This window comes from Ictidomys tridecemlineatus, chromosome X, assembly GCF_052094955.1.
Source record: "Ictidomys tridecemlineatus isolate mIctTri1 chromosome X, mIctTri1.hap1, whole genome shotgun sequence".
Classification (NCBI taxonomy): Eukaryota; Metazoa; Chordata; class Mammalia; order Rodentia; family Sciuridae; genus Ictidomys; species Ictidomys tridecemlineatus.
This window is the reverse complement of record NC_135493.1, coordinates 90,700,350-90,721,813: the sequence shown is the minus strand read 5'-3', so window position 1 is coordinate 90,721,813 and position 21,464 is coordinate 90,700,350. Positions and strand designations below refer to the sequence as shown.

Sequence of the window (21,464 nt, the reverse complement as noted above, 5' to 3'; positions counted from 1 at the left end):
TGTCTTCCCATCCAGAGATATCATAAAGTTTTAAAATTGTATTCATTTCAATCTTACACATTTCTGTCCAATTTATTACCAGGGCTTTCCTAATTTTGTAATACAGTGAATAATATCCCCTTTTGCAATACATTTCCTAATTGGTTACTGCTGTGTATATAATTTTATTCTATTTAGCTACTTTTCCAAATACTTTTTAAGAATATAACCTTTATTTTTTATTTGTTTTTTTTTTTTAATGTGGACTGAGGATCCAACCCAGTGCCTCCCCTGTGCTAGGCAACTGCTCTACCACTAAGCTACAAAACCAGCCCCCAAATATTCTTAATAGTTATATTTTTAAATTGGTTATTGTGAATTTTCTAGGCACACAGTCATGTTTGGTTTCTAATTTTAAAAAATCAGCCTTTAGTTCTATTCGGGGTTATTTATGCAGTGATTCCTACATGCTTATTTCCATAATACCTAGGGTAACAAAATAATAAAATTTTATGGCTAAAAGAGGGCTTTATAATGATCTAAGCCCTGGATAAAACAATAAAGATTATAGAGACTGGGAAGAAATGCAGAGAAGTGCTTCTATTGAATAAAGACAGGTGCCACTCACCTGCAACTGATTACTGTCATGGGGAAATATAGTTCCATTTCTATTTTCCAAGAGGTACTAGATATATAAATTTTTATGTTTGAACTCCTAACTTTAAAACACTAAACAAAATAAACAACAACAAAATTGCCATTTTTCAATCTTAAATCTTGTATCTAATCCAACACCTTCATTTAAAGCAATTTATAGGGCTGGGGCTGGGCTCAGTGGTAGAGTGCCTGCCTGGCATGTGTGAGGCACTGGGTTCGACCCTCAGCAACTCACAAAAATAAATAAATTAAATAAAGCAATTTATACTCAGGAAGTAGCCAAGTGTAGGGAAGGGCTTTGAATCTTGTTTAGCTGCTTGGTAAGTCAAAACAGCATTGTTAATTACTAAAACTAGGTAGGTGTGTTGCTTGGTTTGGTCGCAAGCAAACAAGGAGTTTAGTCCTTAATTTCAATATACATTTGTGTTCCCTGTTTAGCTCATGTTGGTTTGGATTTGCTATCTCTAAAACATTCACAGAAAATGAAAATGGTCTCATTTATTTTAGTTTTTCCCAGTTTTATTAAAGTATGATTACAAAGTAAAAGTTGTGGGGCTGGGGCTGTGACTCAGTGGTAGAGCGATTGCCCAGCATATGTGAGGCACTGGATTCAAACTCCAGCACGACATAAAAAACTAAAAAAAAAAAAAAACAAGTAAAAATTATATATATTTATATTGCACATTGTTTTGATATATGATGCATTGTGAAGTGGTTAAATCAAGCTAATTAACAGATCCCTCATCTCACTAATTACCTTTGTGTGTGTGTGTGTGTGAAGATTCACTCAGCAATTTTCAAGAATACAATATTATTAACTATATTCACTATGCTGTACAAATAGATCTCCAGAACTTAATCAACCTAACTGAAACTTTTGTACAAATGGTACCTTTAAAGTAGCCTTTCTATATTTAGGTAAATTCCCATACTATGTTCCCTGCCACCCCAAGAGGGACATCAGCTCAATTTCCTGGCCTTCCATGCAATTAGAAACATGCACATAACCCAGAATCCACTAATCATGAAGTTTTCAGAAAATGTTGATTGAGAAGGCAATAACAGGAGAAAACCAACTCAATAGGGTCCATGTTTGGTGTCAGAGGGGTACAGCTCTCAGAGGTAGCAAGAGGCAAAAGTGGCCAAAAGTGGTGGTAGTGATGGTTGCAAAAAAAAAAAAAAATGGGAGTTCTTAGCAACAATGCAAGTGTAGCAAGGACTCATGGGTAGGGACAGTGGTAACAGAGGTCATTTTTTCATCAGATATCTCTACAGCCCAGTTCTGGGCTTTGTTCCTAAAATTCAGTCTCAAGCTTATTTCTCTGGTCTTTCCAAAGATACTGTGAACCACCCAGAATCCTTTTAATAAATTCTTTTTCTGCCTAACTAGCCAGAGAAGATTTTGCTTTTCTAAAACTAAGCCCTCACCACTACAAACAACACCACCAGGCAGTGATAGAAGCAAATAAAAAACCTTCATCTTTTTTGATTCCCAGGCCAGCTTTCTTTCTACCACATCACATTATTTATATTTAATGCTTTTTAGGAAGGCTCAAAATGCTGTTCTCAAAGATATGCTATGAGTACTGACAAAGCAGATGCTTTGATTCACGATAAGAACCTATGTTTGAGTGTGTTTGGAATTTATGTGTTTGTTTATCTTTGTTTTTGCTTCTGTTCATACAGATTCATAGACTAGTGGCTTCCTTAAAAGATGTTAGCCTACAATAAAAACACCAACAGCAATGTACACAGAGTACTCCAAATAAAGATAGAGCAGAGCCATTCAAAGGGAGAGATAACCATCCTAGATAAATCAGAATGAGATCATTACCATGTTCTAAACACTAAATTTACAATCTGCTTCCTTGAAGTAAGGACAGTAACATGTTAGATTATATTAATGTTTCCCAACCTGGATCCACAAATGATGTTTATTATTTTCCATGTTCATGGCCTCAAAGTTTTTAAGAGATTCTTTTCCAACTTCATTTATTAATGTTTTAGATGACTCCATCACAGGTAAAATATAGCTTACTGAAATACTGAAAATGGCATGTAGATTCATATAACTATTCTTGATGACACCAGGTTACCATATTGGGATAAAGTGTTTTCTTTCTTTCTTTTTTGAGTATCTACCATGCACTATTCAGTGGACTACAATAAGAATTTTATAAACTGTATCAAATTTATTATTCATCACAACAGCTCTATGTAGTAGGCATTATTATCATTATTTTCTAGATGAAAAAAATTGTTCAACAACTTACCCAAGGCTACCAAGCTGGTAAATGAGAGAGCTGAGATTTAGATCTGGGTTTGCTGACTACAAAAACCAGTGATCTGATCTATTTATAGTACACTACCTCCCTCAGGAAGAATTTCAGTTTTATAAGTGAGAACATTTCCCGAGGCTCTAAATCTTAGAAGGAATTTATATATGGATGTTCATAGAAGAACTACTGACCCACGATTAATAATAGAGGTCTGAGGAAGAACTGTGTAATAATTCACTGAAGCCTGATACACTGGGTTCTGGAGGGACCTGGGAAAGACACAAGGGTGAACTGATTATGGCCACTGCCCTCTAAGAACTTTGCCCAAGTAGGGAGAAGAGATGAGCACACAGAGGACCAAAATATGCACAAGTTACATGAGGTCAAATGTCAACTCTGATGGGCAGATCAAGGCTCAGAAAGGTGGCCAGAGGGAGGGACAGGCCATGTCTTCCCTGGCATTGGGCCTTCACTGCTGAAGCTACATGTAATTTACAGTCCAGAGCCTGCTCTGGAAAGCCCCACCTACCTAGGTTCCCAATTTTGTGAAATACTAGCCCTGCCAAACCTAGACCCTGCCCTGCTCCCTGATGAAATGTGCCCTCACTCTGAGAAAGACACTCTGCTCTCTTTTGATAAATCAGAAGCTCTCATAGGTAAATCTCAGACTGTAAAGAAAGGGTTGCAGAGAAACAGATCTAGGTAGAGGCAGAGTGGATGACCCTTACAAAGCCAAAGAAAAATGTTCCCTGCCCACGTGAAAAAAGCAGAACCACTCTCTACTGTTTCTTGACCTATCCCTGCATCCATCAAGTCTATCCTAAGACCAATGTCTCTGAGAGGCCTACCTGTTAATCCATTGTGCAGAGGTAGTTTACTGGCTCCTATCTTTGAGGTTTTCCTGAGAGAAGAAAGCGGAATGCCAGGGCTTGGATAACACAGCAGGTCTGGGCTCTGAGGCACCAAGAATATACTGAGAAGGCCAGGGAGCTACACTGGACAGAAGCCTAACAATCCACCTTTGTTTGTCTCTACTCTTCTCTATGATTTCAACACACAAATTTGAAAAGGGAACACTTTATAAGTGTATTATAAACCTATATTTTAAGAGTTTCAGAACAGCAAAATATAGAAAGGCCCACAGGGACTAATAATACAGATCAAAGAATGAGATGCATGGTGGTGAATGTGGCTTACCCAAGTCACTTGACTGGTGAGGGTCAGGTCTATCTTTCCCTGACTCCAGTAAGCCAGAGACAGATGGCCCTTCTCTGACGCAAGATAATCAATTATTTATTTGTTTGCTGCAGGCTGTAGACTGAATGTTCCTTGAGAAATAGAATCATTCATTAAATTATTCAACAAACATCTATTGTACTTGGCAGGATCGTGGAGGCAGGGAAATAAACAAGTAACAACTCAACAGGGGGCTGGTAGATATAAAACATTTTGGCACATTGCTTGGCCCATAGTAAGTGCTCAATAAATGGTGGCTTCTACAGATGTATCCTTCTAGCAAGATATAAATAAGGAGGAAGAGGTAGACAAGGGCCAGATCTCACATGATATGCTGAGAAGCTGGAATTAGTCCTGCAAGCAATGGGGAGCTGATGCAGAGTTCAGAGCACAAGAATGACCTAATCAGACTTCAGGAAGGTCACTATAACAAAACTTTGCAGGATGAGAGTTAAGAAAAGATCAGTTCTGCAGCTCTCCAGGAGGTCAGAGGAAACTGTGATGCAAATGAAGCTGGGAATGGATGGTAAGCAAAGTTTCCAAAGGGTTCAATTCCATATGATGGATGGGAAAGGTGGAGATAGGAGGGAGGGGAGAGACAAGCTGAACCCAGGCCTGGTTTCTGGGAACACATATAGTAAACTTTACCAAGATAGCATTCCGAGCTGCAATTATCTGAAAGAAGAAAATGAGGTCAATTTAAGGGAAGTTATTTCAGGATGCCTAAGGAATATTCAAAGGGGAGAGATCCCAGAGATGTCTGTATTTTCAAGTCTATCATTCTGGATAAGGGTCTGAGAATGAGGAACTAAAATGGAGACATCAACCTATTGGTGAGAGCCAAAGCAGTCAGGCTAAACAAAATGTAGCCACTCAACTAACATTTATTAACACTGCGATAAGATTAAAGCAGAAAACAAGAGACAGAAGGTCTCCACTCTCAAAAAGATTACCTTCTGAATGAGAGGAGCCCCCCACACACAAACACACAAATAAAAGAAAGAAAAATATTAGCTAGAGAGCAAAGGATAAGATTAGAATATGATATGAAAAGTAACTAGATATGCAGTTTCTTTGTCTTTGTATAGGCAAGGGTGTGGGGAGCAAAAGAGAGGTCTGAATACAACGTGCAAGGGCCACACTTGTGGGCCAAACACAGTGGCAGACCCAAGCCCAGAGAACTCAGTGAGTATCCAACCCCAAACATGTTATATGATCCAGGACATCTTGACTCCTGGTCTATACTCCCATTTGGAGACTGCTACAGTTTATATGTGATTTGCCCCTCAATTGCAGATGTATTTAAAACTCTGGTTTCCAGTATGGTAATGTGAGAGGTGGTAGGACCTTTACGAGGTAAGGCCTAATGGGAGGTGATTTGGTCTCTGGGGGCACTGCCCTGGGAAGTGATTAATGTAGCTCTCATCATGAGATGGGGCAAAGAACTGGTAGCTGATTATCAAAGAAAAGGAAATGGGTAAAAGGACTTAAAATCAGCATACTTACAGTGACCAGTGACGCAGCCACATCAATGTTTATTTATAGCAGCTCAATTCACAATAGGTTAAACCAACTTAGATGCCCTTCAACAGATGAATGGATCAAGAAAATGTGGTATATATACACAATGGAATATTACTCAGCCTTAATGAAGAATGAAATTATGGCATTTGCAGGTGAATGGATGGAGCTGGAGAATATCATGCTAAGTAAAATAAGCCAATCCCCCCAAACCAAAGGCCAAATGTTTTCTCTAATATGTGATGCTAATTCACAATGGGGGCAGAGGGGGAGCTAGGGAAAAATAGAGGTACTCTGGATTAGACAGAGGGGAGTGAAGGGAGGAGAGGGAGTATGGGGGTAGGAAAGATAGCAGGATGAATCAGACATTCTTACCCTATGTGCATGTATGACTACAGGACCAGTGTGATTCTACATCATGTACAACCAGAAGAATGAAAAGTTATACTCCATTTATGTATGATGTGTCAAATGCATTCTACTGTCATGTATATATAACTAATTAGAACAAATTTTTAAAAAGAAAAGGAAATGGGTAGACAGCAATAGCCTAGGGGGTGGGGTGGGAGAGGATCATACTTACATAACACAAGCAATCACCCCCTGGATGGCTCTCTTCCTGCCTTTTGGTCATGTAAGCATGAGAAGAAAGGAAACCTAGGGAACCTGAAATCTATAAAGGGACAAGATACCCCACTCCCTTAGGTATCATCTCTGGGCTCCCTCGTCTCTGGAGGTGTGTGTGTGTGTGTGTGTGTGTGTGTGTGTGTGTGTGTGTGTGTGTGTGTGTGTTGTGTCTCTCTCTCTCTCTCTCTCTCTCTCTCTCTCTCTCTCTCTCTCTCTCTCTCTCTCTCTTCTCAGGTATTTAATCTTTAACAACAGGGGAATGAGGGCCTGATCCTGAGATCCTGATTTTCAAGACCAGTATCAATTGGACCCTGGTTAGTTCTCATGAGAGGGTTATTATGAAAGAGAAAGACTGGTCCCTTCCCACTCTATGGCTTTCTATTTTGCCATGCGATCTCTCCTACATGTTCTCCACCATGATGCTGTATCTGACATGAGATCCTCACTAGAGCTGAACTGATACTGGTACCATGCCTTTGAACCTCTCAAATTGTGAGCTACATAAATCTCTTTTCTTGATTACTTTAGATAGGATAGAGAAAAAAAAATGCCCCTCTGGGGATGAGTCCTAGGATTAACATGGAAAGGATGATGATGGGGACCTTCCTAGCAGAGGGAAGTGCACATGCACAGGCATGGATACAGGAAAAGAGCTGGATGTGCTTGAGAAACTGAAAAGCAACCAGGGAGGCCAAAGAACAGGGCTGGAGAAAAAGAAGTGTCGATGCTAGAACTATAAACAGAATCCTATTGGCTGCAGTCAAATATTTGGATCTTATTGTAAGGACAATGGCAAGCCACTGGAGGATTTCTTCAGGCCAGGCATAACCTAAGGAGATTTTAGTCTTAAGGAATTTCTGGGATGGGGAGCTTTTTCTTTCTGAGCATGCAGTGCCTTCAGGCCACCCCTCCAATAGCAGTATGGTAGTCCTTTATCCCACCCACAATTAAGGTCAGGCCTCCATCTGCAGAGCAATTTCTCCTGGTTGGAGATCCTGCTTGGCCTAAATGCTTCCCAAAAAGTCCCCATGAACTCACTAAAACGTTTCCAATAGACTTTGCAAGAATACTGAGAGAATGGATGCTTTTGTAAAAGGACAAAAAATAATAAAACAAAACCGCTCCCTCATTTCTGATGGAAATTTCTTGTTTTCTCCTCCACTGCTTTCCATTAGTCCATGGCCTGAGTAATTAATTATCTTTGCTCTTTACTCTGCCTCCATTTATTTTCCAAAACACCATGAATATGTGTATGTGACTATGAACAATAACAAAGGACTATAAATTCTTATTGATCCCAGAAGGTTGGGAATTCTAAACAATAAAAATATGTCCTCTGACTGCTTCTCTCCAAAGAACATTTTAGACACACAAAAGAGCTTTGTTAAAACAACAAATGAGCTCTTGGGGCACTGTGGGCCTCCTGGTGGCTCCAGGCCACCAGGTAGTGATGCAACAGGCAACTGTAGACACAAAGTTGGAAAGACCTCCCTGCTACCCTTGCCTGGGCTAGCTTCCTCATTTCTCAGTGCACATCTTGACTGCATCAAGCCCAGTTTACTATATAGCTTTCAGCCACTATTGTTTTCAGAAGCCAGAATTCTCAGCCTAAAGAGAATGTCCCCTTTGTCCTCCATCCATGATTTAATTTACATTCTCCTGAAGGCTCTGTTCACTTTGTTTTCAAGCTAAAAAGTCTCACAATTGTACTTAGACCCTGAATTTGAATTTCTCTGTGTTTCTGCTGTTTGGAAGTTTGCCTAGGTCAGTCACTGAACAGTCACGGGATTCAGCTTTACCTTAGAGAAAACCTTTATTGTTCATGATTTTTTAATGAAATGTCCAACTACGGTCAGATTTTCCCCTTCAATTCCTATGTTTTTGTCTTTAGAATCTATATATGAGAATACATATACACAGATACTTACACATCACCTTTTCTCTTGCTAATCAGTAAAGTTTTCATTATCTTTTCCAACTTTATTGCATTCCTAGGGATATAGCCCTTCTCTGTCTCCCAGATTTTGGAGGGAACTCTTAACTGAACTTTTTTCTACCTTTATCATTCAGATGCACCATTCCCAGCATTCTTTGGATCTTTCAACACCATGATTTACAAGGCAATGTGAGCATCTGACTTCCTAGGCTTTCTTCAGTCTCTGTCCCTACCTAAAAACTTATAATATAAAGCTTACTAGAATATTAATAGCCCAAATTTGACCATAAAGTAATACAAATGCAAAATGCCAATTTCTAATAAAAAGCCTATAGTCAACTGACTAGGAGACACTAAGAAAGCAACTGTTCTTTGTGCTCTTCAGACAATCTTGAGCTGGAAACAGATTGGTTGCTAGCAGAATATTGCTTACCTGAATGTATTATAATCCAAAACCTTTGTGTGTCTAGGGTCAGCAGCTGCAAATACCTGCTTGATATCTTTTGATTTCGATTCTAAGTCTTTCAGCTTTTGTAGGGCAAATTCGATGCTGCTAAATGGAAACTAGAAGAGAGAAATGAAAGGAAAGACACATTTAAATATACCTGAAACTTCAGGAGCCCAATATTTATGATGGTAAACCCAAAGTTAGCTAGAAATGCCTTTCTATAGAGACCAACACTGAGAAGAGATGGCTAGTTTTGTTATCTCTTGAGCTATGCCTTTAAGACAACAAGTGTCATTAGCCTAGGCCCCAAATCTGAGACAAATGAGCTTAAGAGACAGCAGGCTACAGAGATTAGAAAACAATCTGCTTCCACTTCAGCCTCCTCCTCCCTGTAACCTTGGACATTGGCCCAATATTTTGGCAAACCCTAATGCAGAGAATGGGGATTCAAAATTGGATAAGTAGACCCTCATTTTCTCCAAATATTAGAATGCCCCCTACAACTCCAGAAACTTTTGGCTACCCAGGCAATGTACTGATCAGAGCACAGCTAGTGTCAAAGATCCATACAGGCAGTGTAATACTCATGCAGAAAGCCTACTGTTCCTGTCTCCTACCCTGTGATTAGCCTTTTGACTTAGGAAGAATATTTGTTATTCAATTCAGTAAAGCACAAGGTTATAAATAATTACAGCTAAAAGATCAAAAATGAGAAGATGAAATTTTAGAATAAAAACATTGGTGGTAATTTAGAATAAAGCTCCCTCTCTTCCACCACAAAATGATCCAGGTGGTTTGGCACCTACTGCAGACCCCCACTCTATCTCCTTTTTTGCATTTCCTTTCATCTATTTCCATGATAGGATCTATTAGCTCTTTTGAAAAGACTTCTCGGACTGGTATTAAAGAGTATATTAATCTTCCTCTGCCTAGTATGCCCTTGTTAAGAGTAGTTTTAAAATAATGTAATTTTCACTTGAGATGCTGATACTAGATAATGTCCTATCATGCTTTTATCATTCTGAAAGAAGAAAAGCTCTTTATTCCTTAAAACTATATATGTTTTGACTGAGAGTGCAACTCAGTGGTAGAACGGTTGCCTAGCATGCCTGAAACCTCAGGTTCAATCTCTAGCATGAAAAAAAGAAAAAAGAGGGGAAAAAAAACATACCTACCTTTTTACATACAGGTAATCCTTGACTTTCAATGGGGTATGCTCCAATAAACCCAATGTAATTTGGAAACATCATAAGTCAAAAATACAATGAATAAGCCAGGCACACACCTGTAATCCCAGTGGCTCAGGAGGCTGAGGCAGGAGGATTGCAAGTTCAAAGCCAGCCTCAGCAATGGCGAGGTGCTAAGCAATTTAGTGAAACTCTAACTCTAAATAAGATACAAAATAGGGCTGGGGATGTGGCTCAGTGCTTGAGTGCCCCTGAGTTCAATCCCTGGTACCCTAAAATAAATATGTGCACTGAATATACCTAGCCCAGCAAATATCCTGGCTTAGTAACACAGCACACTGTAGAGTATGGGTTGTTTCCCCTAGTGATCAGAGTTGACTGGGAACTGTGGCTTATGGCTACTGCCCAGCATTGCCAAGAGAGGATATGACTGCACAGTATTAGCTCAGGGAAAGAGAAAAACTCAAAATTTGAAGTAGTCTCTACTGAATGTATATTGCTTTTATGCCACGATAAAGTCAAAAAAACCCTAAATTGAAAAATCATAAATTGGGAACTGTCTGTATATTTTATATTAAGGCATAGGTTCACCTTCTATTTTGAAATAGAATGCTAATTTATAATAGTTACAACAACTAAACTTTCTATAGGCCACATAAAGTTAAGCACATCACACATTATCATCACATCTAATCTTTCTAGCAAATTTATGAAACAGGCATTCTTGTTACTCTTATTTCAAAGATGAGGAAAATGAAGGTCAGGTAAGACACATGGCTTAAGTCTCTCAGCTACAAGGTATGGGGTCTGATTTCCAATCCAGGTCTGCTGGTCTCCAGAAATTTAACTCCCCAATTATAGAGTTTCTTACCTGAGTTCAGTATTTTATACAGCTAATGGTTCATGCTTTTATGATAACCCAAATCTCTAATATCACAAATGGAGAGAATATGTGGCAGCCAGGCTGCTCAGGCCTCCTATCAAGAGAGACCCTGTGAAGAAGAGCATCACAAGCCAACAGCCTCTAGCTGCCACAACTTATAGATCTACACATGGTCCAAATGCAGTATCCCAAATGATGCCACAGTCTCCCTTGGCTGTCTCACTCAGTAATGGAACACAGCAGGGGGAGCAGAGCTGGGCACTCCTGCCTGACTCTGGGTGTCTCAATTGGGTAGTCTTTGCTCTGGGCTCTCCCTCTGCCTGGCTGAGACTTTTTCAAAGCTGCATGGCCCAGATGAGGTTCTTCCCATCCACTCTTCCTTCCTAGCCTCAACAGGAATTAGACCTGAATTCTGGTCTGAAGACTCCATCTACCCACTGTCTCCTTCTGCTCCCTCACTTTGTCCTTCAGAGGTCTTTCCCCCAATACACCTCTTGCATTTATAACTCTGTCTTCTGCTTCTCAGAAGTCCCAAATCGATATGGAAGATGGGATACACATGTAATTATATGGAGAGACTGATGCTAACAACTTAACCTTGAGCATTTTATATGTAAATAAGACAAAACTGGTACTGTAGTATATAAATGGCACACAAATATTGTTATGTAACAGGTGAACTTTTAAAATAAAAAATTTCCAGACAGATTTTTTCAATATTAGGCAATGATTCCCAAATACACGTTTGCACACTAAATGAGTCCACATTCAAAATTAAGATTTCTCCCAAATGTTATTTTTACTGAACAGAACTGCCATAATAGCACTTTTAAGAACGGTAACCATCTGCCACCTTAATTCAAATTAAAAAAAAAAAAACAAAACTTTTTCAGCTCACTAGGGCCAATTCCTCCTTAAATTCTTTTTTAGGCCTCAGGTGGCCACAGTTATAGGAAGTTGCAACCTCAGAAGCTATTGAGTTCCCTTGGGGTTTCTGTTTGTTCCGGTCTTGGCCTTCTCTGTTGCCCTGTGCCAATTAACTGGGATGGCACAGTGTGTGGCACCGGATTGTCTTCCTTTCCTATACTTGCTGAATTTCTTTCTGAAAACATTGTTAGTGTCAGCAGAAAATGCAGGAAACTTGATTCAACCCTGGGCCAGCCTCCTGCCTCTTCCTGGAATCCGTGATGCTGGGCAGTGGAGAGCCAAGCGTGTAAACAGAGGAGACAAGGACCTGGCCTCTGTGATGGGACCTGTGGCCAAGTTGCACAGATCCATTATTCATGCCCACATGTGTGAATGCACAATGTAAAACAGTGGCAAGATGAAGAAGAAAAGCCCCTAGAGAAAGAAAAACACACATTGCAGAGGGCTGAGAGGCAAGTGAAGAATTATACAAAGTAAATTCACCCTGTTTGTATTATTCTCCATGTAGTTTAAGGTGTACTCATCAGCGTTGAGCAAAAGAAATAGGTAGCCATTCACGTTCAGTTTGGCTCCAACATACAGCTCTTCAGACTTGATATATTCTGATAGTTCACTTTTAAAGATTTCTTGTCCAGGCCTCTTAACACGAATTCTTTTCAAAAACATCCCACCAGTGAGCCCTAGAGAAAGAGAGAAAAGTTCATGGGTAGTCTTTATTCTTAAAAGAACCATGTGGCTTGCCTTTAGAGTTGCTTCATCCTCAAACACAGACTATACAACTTACCTGTGAACTCATTTTGTCTATTATTCTCAGACTAAAGGGAGGAATGAGGCAGTGGACAAAGAAATAAGACTTCCTAGGTGAATGTGTTAAAGAAAAACATGGTATAGTATTCTAGCCTTTTTCTTCTTTCTCCCTTCCTAATCAAATAAACACATAGCAAAGACCTGCTACATAAATATTCCTGCAGCATACTGGGAGTGTGTAACATCAGGAGGTTACTCATCTTTGGAGCACATTTGAATAGAACCATTTAGAAAATGTCTCACTTGTGCTTATTTCTACTTATTTGTCTTGTACTTTTTCTGACGTGCAGATTAAGGGTAAATTGTCCCACCTCTGTGAAGGAGATTTCTTAAGTATTTGAAGACAACTGTGGGGGTCCCTTTAACTTTTTTTACATATTTTTTAAAATTTAATTTATTTTGAAGTGCTAGGGATGGAATCTAGGGCCTCAAGTGTGCTGGGCAAACACTCTACCAGAATATCCCTAACCCCCTAACTTTTTTTTTTTTTTAAACAGGTAAAGTATCTTTGCTTCTTTGAGTTTTTCATCATGTATTTTACTTCCCAGAATTCTCAACAACTCATCTGTTCTCTTCCAGGCATTGGTTTTTGACCTCTTGGAAAGTAGCAAGTGGAGTTGCACAGGAAACTCTGAATCAGAACTGAAATCTACAGATCTGTGAATACAGTCTGAGACCAGATGAGATTTTGTGGTCACTACTACATCACTATCAGATCCTCCTACCACATTCTGATAACACAAGTGGTGGAAAGACACAGGCCTTGAAGCCAAGTAAAGCAACATCACATCCTGGTTCTGTCACTTGCCTGCTGGATGATCTTTAAGAGTTATTTAACCTCTCTGAACTTCTGTACATTCTCATTGGTAAAATGGAAACAAAATTTGTGGGGGCCCAGGAAAATGTACCTCTCAAATTACCTATTGTAGGGAACATGACTGGTAGAAGACCCCAGCTGTCATGTTCTGAAATCCATCCTTAAGTATATGCCGAGGTCATACTTCCCACAGGCTTCTGCCAACAAATGACTACACAAGGCAGAGATGCTAAGATTGGCCCATTCCTATAAAGACAAGGGCTCTTCCAACTAGCAGCTTTGGCTCAGCCTTGCAGAAATCTTCTTAGAATTCCACTGCAGTCTAAGACCTCCCTTCTTCTTTCCCTCCCTCCTTCCTTTACCAGAGTCAGAACTGTACTGCAGTCTGATGGCTCTCCCAGTCTCCTCTGGCTCTCTCCACATTTTTCCTCACCAGCATTTCCCCTAAATGAATATCTTGGAGATAATCCTGTCTCATATTTGTTTCTTGGAGAACTACTACTAAACTTAACCTCTTAAGAGTTCTTATAAGGACAATAGCAGGTACTGAGTAATGGCCACTATTATAAGCTTTTCATTGACTACTATCACCCTTTCTGTTTTACACATGCTGCAATTTACTTGGCCACATCTTCCCCACTCTAGATGCATACACTTGATTTTTTGACTATTTAGAGTATGATTTATATTCATCCCTATTCAATTTCATATCGTAAGATTTTCTACTATTCAAATCACTGTGGAGTCTTGATTTAGTTATACAAATTATTCATTACTCATTGGTGCGCTAAGGGCTCATACCAGCTCACAAGAGCCAATTGTTGAATTTTCAAAGATTTTGCAAGCCAGTTTTTTTAAACTGTTGGCTTCTAAAAACTGGCTGTGATTGGGGTATTCAAATCAAGGAAAGTGACAAACAGTACAAATCAGGACAAACAGTACAAAGTGACAAACAGTACAAATTTTTTTTCAAAGAACCAGTTAACCAGCACATCACTGATTATTCTTCCCAAATGTGTGTTTTCAGCACAGATAAATGACATAAATATGTTGAGACAAAAAACAGAGTCCTAGGCTGGGGCTGGGGCTCAGTGGAAGAGTGTTTGCTTCACACATGTGAGGCACTGGGTTCAATCCTCAGAACCATATAAATAATATGTGTGTGTGTGTATGTGTATATATATATATATATATATATAGAGAGAGAGAGAGAGAGAGAGAGAGAGTGTGTCTTACAGTTCCATAGTTTGGTAAATCAACAGCTCTCCTCAGCAATCGCCATATAATCAGCACAGCGTGGAGAACATTCCATTAGGCCCAAGTGCAAATAGCATTAACAGACAGAAAGGCCAGAGAAAGATGGATCCTGAAGATTAAATTTATATATCTGGAATTCTTGTCAGAGCATCAACAAAAATCTGTTAGGCAGAACTATCAAGAGTATATACTTTCTCTTGGCTTGCTGGCTGAGAGTGGCACTGGTGGCAACCAGACCTTGATTTTGAAATACTTGGGTTCCATAGAACTACCTCATGAAAAAGAGGGAATAGTGGCAAAAGGGATTTATCCCAGGCCCCCATCTCTGAGACAACCATAACTGTTCCTTGTTTATCATTTTGTATATTTCAGCTCCCATTTAAAACATTTTTGCCAAAAGAAACCTATTGATTTTTTTTAAAACCCACTACCAGGGATCACATAGGCTACAGACTCGGATCATATTCCCTAATCTTCAAAATGAAGAGGCAATTAAATGTTCTCAGGAAAATACTCTGAGAGTGTCTCTCTTACCTGAATTCCTCTCTATAGGTTCAAACACTGAAAGTGTATCATCGCTGAGAAAATATGAAATAACAAACATCCTGTCCACATCAGCACATTTGTCTGTGATTAGTTTTGCAAAAAACCGGAGTATATTGCTTACATTGCCATAGCTAAACAGAAGAGAAATAAGAAAGCATTATACAAGTAATCAGCATATCATGTTGGTTGGGGGGTGGGCAGCAAGAGGCATGCTGTGGTTTTAAAAATAGGAGGTTAAATTCTGCAAACAGAGAGTCCAACCATCTTCAAATTAAGGTTCTCAATCTAAATACAGAGGAATTGCCTCAGTATATTAAAACACATCTTATTCATTACATGTCCTGGATAAATGGATCCATCACACATGTCCTAAACATGCTGCTCAAACCAATCACATTCATCAGTTGTTCTGTAATGACAAACCTGGCACCAATCACAGTAATCATGTCAAATAGAAGGGCAAGCACCTGGCGCCATTGCCTGAGCTAGTCCAGAAGGTGTGCTCTGCCCATGCCTGGGACAACCTCCATTTTTTTACTACCCACTATCTGGCACCCATGGCCCTTCTGCCTTGTACTCCATATCCCACCCCTCCCTGACTTCTCCTCTATCTCCCCAGCATCACTTCTGATTCCATTGGGAGAAAAGTTAACTTTTCCCTTTCAAATGCTATAACAAATAGCAGCCATGCCTCTTCCTTTTAAAAAAAGTATTTTTTTTTTAGTTATAGATGGACACAACACCTTCATTTTATTTATTTATTTTTATGTGGTGCTAAGGATCGAACCCAGGGCCTAATTCATGCAAGGCAAGCATTCTACCACAGAGCCACAACCCCAGCACAGCCTCTTCTTTTTAATAGCACTTATCATCTGTATTGCAAGTAACCATTGCAGGTCTATTTTCCAAGGGGAAGCAATGTGTCTTATTAATGACTACCTAATATAGCACTTTTTAACATTATAAGTACTATACTCAATAAATGGTTAAAGAAAGCTATACCCATACAGACTAGGGGTTGAACTTAAAACTCTGTGCATGAATAAAATAGTAGGCTGAACATGGGATCAAACTGTAGAATTAAAAGTTCCCAGGGGTGATTTGTTGGTCACTGAAGAAGTTAATTTATGGTTTCTAAGCAGAAGCATGTCTGTGCACCTTTGCTAGTGAAAGGTGGACCTTGTAACAAACAGTAAGCCTTGGGGAGGTCTTCGAAAATCAAAATCACTGCCTGAAGGAGCACAAAGTCAAATCAGGCCTTTGTCGTTTCCCTGTCATGACTCTAATCAGACAGGTCCTTACTTGAAGAGTCTCCTATGCCAAAATACACTCTCTGTAATCACAGTGATAAAAAGTATAGTAATATTGGTTCATAGAGGCAGAAAGTGCTTTTCTCTGTGCCTTTCTCAAATTATCCAAGAACCTGGGCTGAGAAAGCATGGAGCCAAGATTCTCAGCTTGAGGCCTCAAGTGAGACAGAGTGCAGCCATTTGTAAAGCTAGTTCCAAGGCAGCCTGGGCAAAACATCCCAGAGGGCATTGATGTTTTCTTAGTGCCTAGTTCTCAGGCCTCTGGAGGACCTCACATAGTGTTAGGGCCAGTTATGCTTTGTCAACTATCTTCTCTGGCACATAACTAAACTTTTAAGTAACAAATAGATTTACCAGCCCACTCTCATGAAAAACCCATAACTTTTCAGATACCTGAAATATTCAAATGAGGTCTAGTCACTGGGCAAATGAATACTACTGTTAATGTAACTTCATAGAACTTACATAAATTTACAAGTGTATAAGTTAAGTGTGAACTTTTCAACATGCCAAATTTTCACTTAAATCTAGTGTTCTGGCGCCCTCATCAATCAAGAATACAATCTCAATAAAATCTTAAGTTTATTGTGTATAAAAGTCACCTGGGAAGCTTGTTAAGTATGTAGAATCCAGAGTTCCATCCCTAGAGATATGGACTCAGTATCCAGCTGACTCTGGAAACCTGAATTATTAGTAAGCACCCCAGTAGATTCTGATGAGTTGGTCCCCAGAGCACACTGTAAGAACCACTACAAGAGTCTTCATATACTTCCTTGACAAAGAAGCTAATTATCAAACTTCTCTGAACATTCTTTATCACAATATTCTGCCCTTCCAGCTAATCTTCTATTCAGACCCAATTTTGTGTTATATAAACTTGTACTTTTAGTTGGTTGTTTTCAAATTGTGTTTATTCCCATTGTTCCAAATATATAAATTGCTAGATCCAAGAGTCATGTCTTAACTTTTACTATATAACACAATTTTCCATAATCACCACCTTGAATTTGTCTCCCATTTTCTTTTAAATACACTTCCATTAGGGCTGCTCTACCTAAACTGTTCTTATAGAGGCTAATGAAGACCTCCATAATGCCAATTCCAATGCTTAATTTTTCCTTTGTCCACATCAAAATTGACCAATCAGCAGCAATTGGCAAAAATGACCACTCCTTCTTCCATGATACCCTTGCTTCACTTGACTTCTGGAATTTTGCATTCTCTTGGGTTTGATCTCTCCTACTTTGTTCCTTTTCTGTCTCCTTTGCTGGTTATTCTTCTTTTTTCCAATTACTTAATTTGGGGTATCCCAAGTTTTATTCATGCACTTGTCTATGTATCTATTTTCTCCCTTGATGATCTCATCCAGTCTGAAGACTCTAGTACAACTTGGCATCATGACTTAAAATACTATGTACATACGGATGCCTTCCAAATTTCTATCTTGCTCAGACCGCTTTCTTGTACCCCATTCTCATACATCCAACTGCCTTTCAATATTTCCACTTGATAGCTAACAAACATCTCAAACTTGTTCTAAAACTGAACTTCTGCTCTTGCCCTCAAACTTACTCATCTACAGTCTTTCCTATCTCAGTGGCTGGCAACTCCACCCTTCCAGTTGCTCAGGACCAAACCCTGAGAGACAACATTAGCTCCTCACTCCTGTTGTAACACATATCTCATCTGTCAGGAAATCCTACTGGCTCTACCCTCAAAATATTTCCAGAATCCACTATTTAATTTCATCACTTCCACTGCATTCACCCAGATCTGAGCCACCATAACTTTCCTCTTAGACTACAGCAGTAGCCTCATAACTGGTCTCAATTCTACCATTGTCTTCTACAGTCTACTCTCAACACTGTGTTAGAGGGATTCTTTCAATATGCAAATCAGAACAAGTCACTTCTCTGCTTAAATGTCCCAGGGATTCCCTCCTTCTCATTCAAAGTCAAAAGATTCCTTATAAGGCCCTCTGTGATCCCATCCCATTACTTATCTTACCTTATTTCGGTGTATTCTGCCTTTTACTCATCTACTCTATCCAGTTGACCTTCTGGATGGTTCTTGCACATCCCAAGCATGCTTTTTGCTCAGGACCTTTACACTGACTGTTCCTTCTGCCTGGAACACATTTTCTTCCCTCGGGTGCATCAGAACACACTATTTAAAACTACAACCAGGGATGTTCATCAATCCCATACTCCCAAATTCTCTTTATTTTCTTCACAACAACTTAATACTTTCTTTACTTTTCCATGGTATTGAACACATTATATATACTAAATAATGCCTTTTTGTATTATTTATTATCTTTATCTTTTACATACCTCTTGCAGCTAGAATGAAAGTTCTAGGCAGGCAGGGCTTTGTGTCTGTTTTTGTTGTCTTTTTAAAAATAATTTTTATGTTATTGAATTTTTTATACCTTTATCTTATTTATTTTTATGTGGTGCTGAGGATCAAACCCAGTACCTCACTCATATTAGTAGGCAGTGCTCTACTGCTGAGCCATAACCCTAGACCTTTGTGTCTGTTTTGTTCATAGAAGTATCACAACTATGGCAAATACCTAGGTTGGTCTTTGGCATGCAGCAGGTGACAGGAAACATTTGTTGATCAAGAAAATGAATGTTCATAATCTTCTTGAATCAAATGTATGAAATATGATATGTCAAGAGCTTTGTAATGTTTTGAACAACTAATAATAAAAAAAGAAAATGAATGGATCATCCTGAGCTACACATCTACTAAAAGCCTCAAAAGTAGCTAGAGCTATAGAGTCTTGTGGTTGGGAAACACATAAAGGCTTATTTTTATTGATGGGGAAAAAATTTAAAGAGGGGGGAAAATGGCTGATGGGGATAGCAGATGGACAATATCTGGAACAAATGAGAAACTAATATTAAATCATGAGGGTTGGGGTTGTAGGTCAGTGGTGGTATGCTTGCCTCACACGAATGAGGCACTGGGATTGATCCTCAGTACCATATAAAAATAAATAAATAAAATAAAGGTATTTTGTCCATCTATACCTTAAAATATTTTTTAAAAGATTAAATCATGAATTCTGGATGCTATATAGTCATGAATAGCATAAGTATGGGATATTAACCTTCCTGGTAGGAAGCCATCTGTCCCTTCCTTCCATCTTTAAGAAATGGATTAGTGGATATTTACTCTCTTACTCTGTCCACTTATTCATCCTCTCCTCTTTTTGTGCTGAGGGGGTAACTGGGGATTGAACCCAGAGGCATTCTACCACTGAGTTATACCCCAAGTCCTTTTTATTTTTTAATTTTGAGTCAGGGTCTCACTAAGTTACTTAGAGCTTCTCTAAGTTTCTGAGGCTGACCTCAACTTAGGATCCTCCTGCCTCCGCCTCCTAAGTCACTGGGATTCCAGGCATGTGCCACCACACCTGGCTCCATTACTCTTCATATTGAATAAAATATTGATTTGCCCCTAGTTATGCAGTCAGCATTGTTCTAACTCTTAGGGAGAGCCCATAAATTGCATAAATGAGTAGTCTTCACACCTGTAATAAGTACAGCTTTTGCAATAAGAAAGACATACTCCAGAAAAGAGATTCAAATCCAAGCTCAACTAAAAATTAGCTGTTTGAGTTTGGGCAAGTTACAGAGCCTCTCTGAGCCTCAGTTCCGTCAAGTGAAGAATGAGTGCAGTAATTATCTACTTTCCAAGGCTGTTTTGAGGATAAAATGATACTAAGTATTATAAAGTATTTAGTAGATAGTAACTAATTGCTTAATGGTATAACAGAGTATTAGTAATATTATTAGAGAAATAATCAGCAGAATACTGTGGGCACACAGAGAACAAAGTTACTAAATCAGTCTGGTACAGTGACAAAGAAATTATTCTGGTTCGCCCAAGTCAGACTAGACAATGTGCCCAGCAGGTCATCGCAGTGATGTTTACCTGGACAATAAAGATGATCTCCATGTCTATCAAAAACCTCATAGGCTTTAATTTGAAATTATATCCTCCAATGACTCATAGTAGACAGCATTAACCTCATAACAATAGCACCCAGTAAATTTATTCGATAGCAATATATAAAATCAATATATGTCATGAATAATTTCATGTTCAAATTCACATTTTCTTTATTTGCATTAAGAAACTATCTTTATATGGTTTGTGAGATCATCTTCCTTAGGTTCTCACAGTTTTGAAACCTTGGGTCATTCAAACTCATGCATAAGTCTCCAGCCGAATGTGCCAGTTACTATGGAAACAAGGTCACTGTGTGGGAGGAGTCTGATAGAAGTGTATTCCTAGCACAGAACAAGCAGTGGACAGAAAGAAATAAAATTAAAGACATTTGTGCCTATACCACAATTCTCTAGCCACAATAAAATGACACAAACAGAATGCTGTCTGCAGTCAGGGTTCTGTAGGCAACTTTACCCAGTGCAGACAGAAAGAGAGACTAAGTCAACTACCCACAAAGAACTGCTTTACCCCTGGGTTCCAGAAGCAACACCCTAGATAATATTTCATCATGTCTACATATAATAAAACTTCTTTATCTTTTTACAATAAGGACATTTTTCCTGCGCACCTCCTTTGGGTGGCAACCCTTAAAAACATCAGTTAGCGGGAAATGTCCATCAAATAGTCCTACCCTGGAACCTCATTGTAAACACTGTTATCAATAAGAGAGGAAGGAGAATAAGTTAGTGTCTCTCTTACATGATGATCAGTGGTTCTCAAACACTGATGTGCCTCAGAATCCCCTGGAGGGCTTATGAAAACAGAGTGCTGGGCCCCACCTCCAGAGTTTTCCATCTCAACTGGTCTGGAGGGAGAGGCACAGAATTAGCATCTCTAACAAGTATGGGGACCACACTTTGAGTAGCACTGAGTTTAGAAAATAAAAACCTGGGTTGGGGCTGTGGCTCAGTGGTACAGCCCTCGTCTGGCACTTGTGAGGCACTGGGTTTGATCCTTAACACCATATACAAATAAAATAAAGGTATTGTATCCACCTACAACTAAAATAAATAAATAGATAGAT

The 21,464-nt window shown here is 39.2% G+C and overlaps 1 protein-coding gene and 1 long non-coding RNA gene across 2 annotated transcripts in view; one reads left to right on the top strand and one right to left on the bottom strand.

Moving 5' to 3' along the window:
- Efhc2 (EF-hand domain containing 2) overlaps positions 1-21,464 on the bottom strand; it is a 179,898-nt gene that overhangs the window by 63,205 nt on the left and 95,229 nt on the right. The window contains exons 9-11 of the mRNA XM_021725577.3: positions 15,096-15,238; positions 12,164-12,360; positions 8,669-8,799 (exon numbers count right to left, since the gene is read on the bottom strand). Of these exons, the coding sequence (XP_021581252.1) occupies positions 8,669-8,799; positions 12,164-12,360; positions 15,096-15,238 (471 nt within the window). The remainder of the gene's footprint in view (positions 1-8,668; positions 8,800-12,163; positions 12,361-15,095; positions 15,239-21,464) is intronic.
- On the top strand, positions 4,324-13,290 carry LOC144371770 (uncharacterized). Its single transcript, XR_013431871.1, has 2 exons — positions 4,324-4,677; positions 13,067-13,290. It is a non-coding gene; the product is annotated as an uncharacterized LOC144371770 (long non-coding RNA).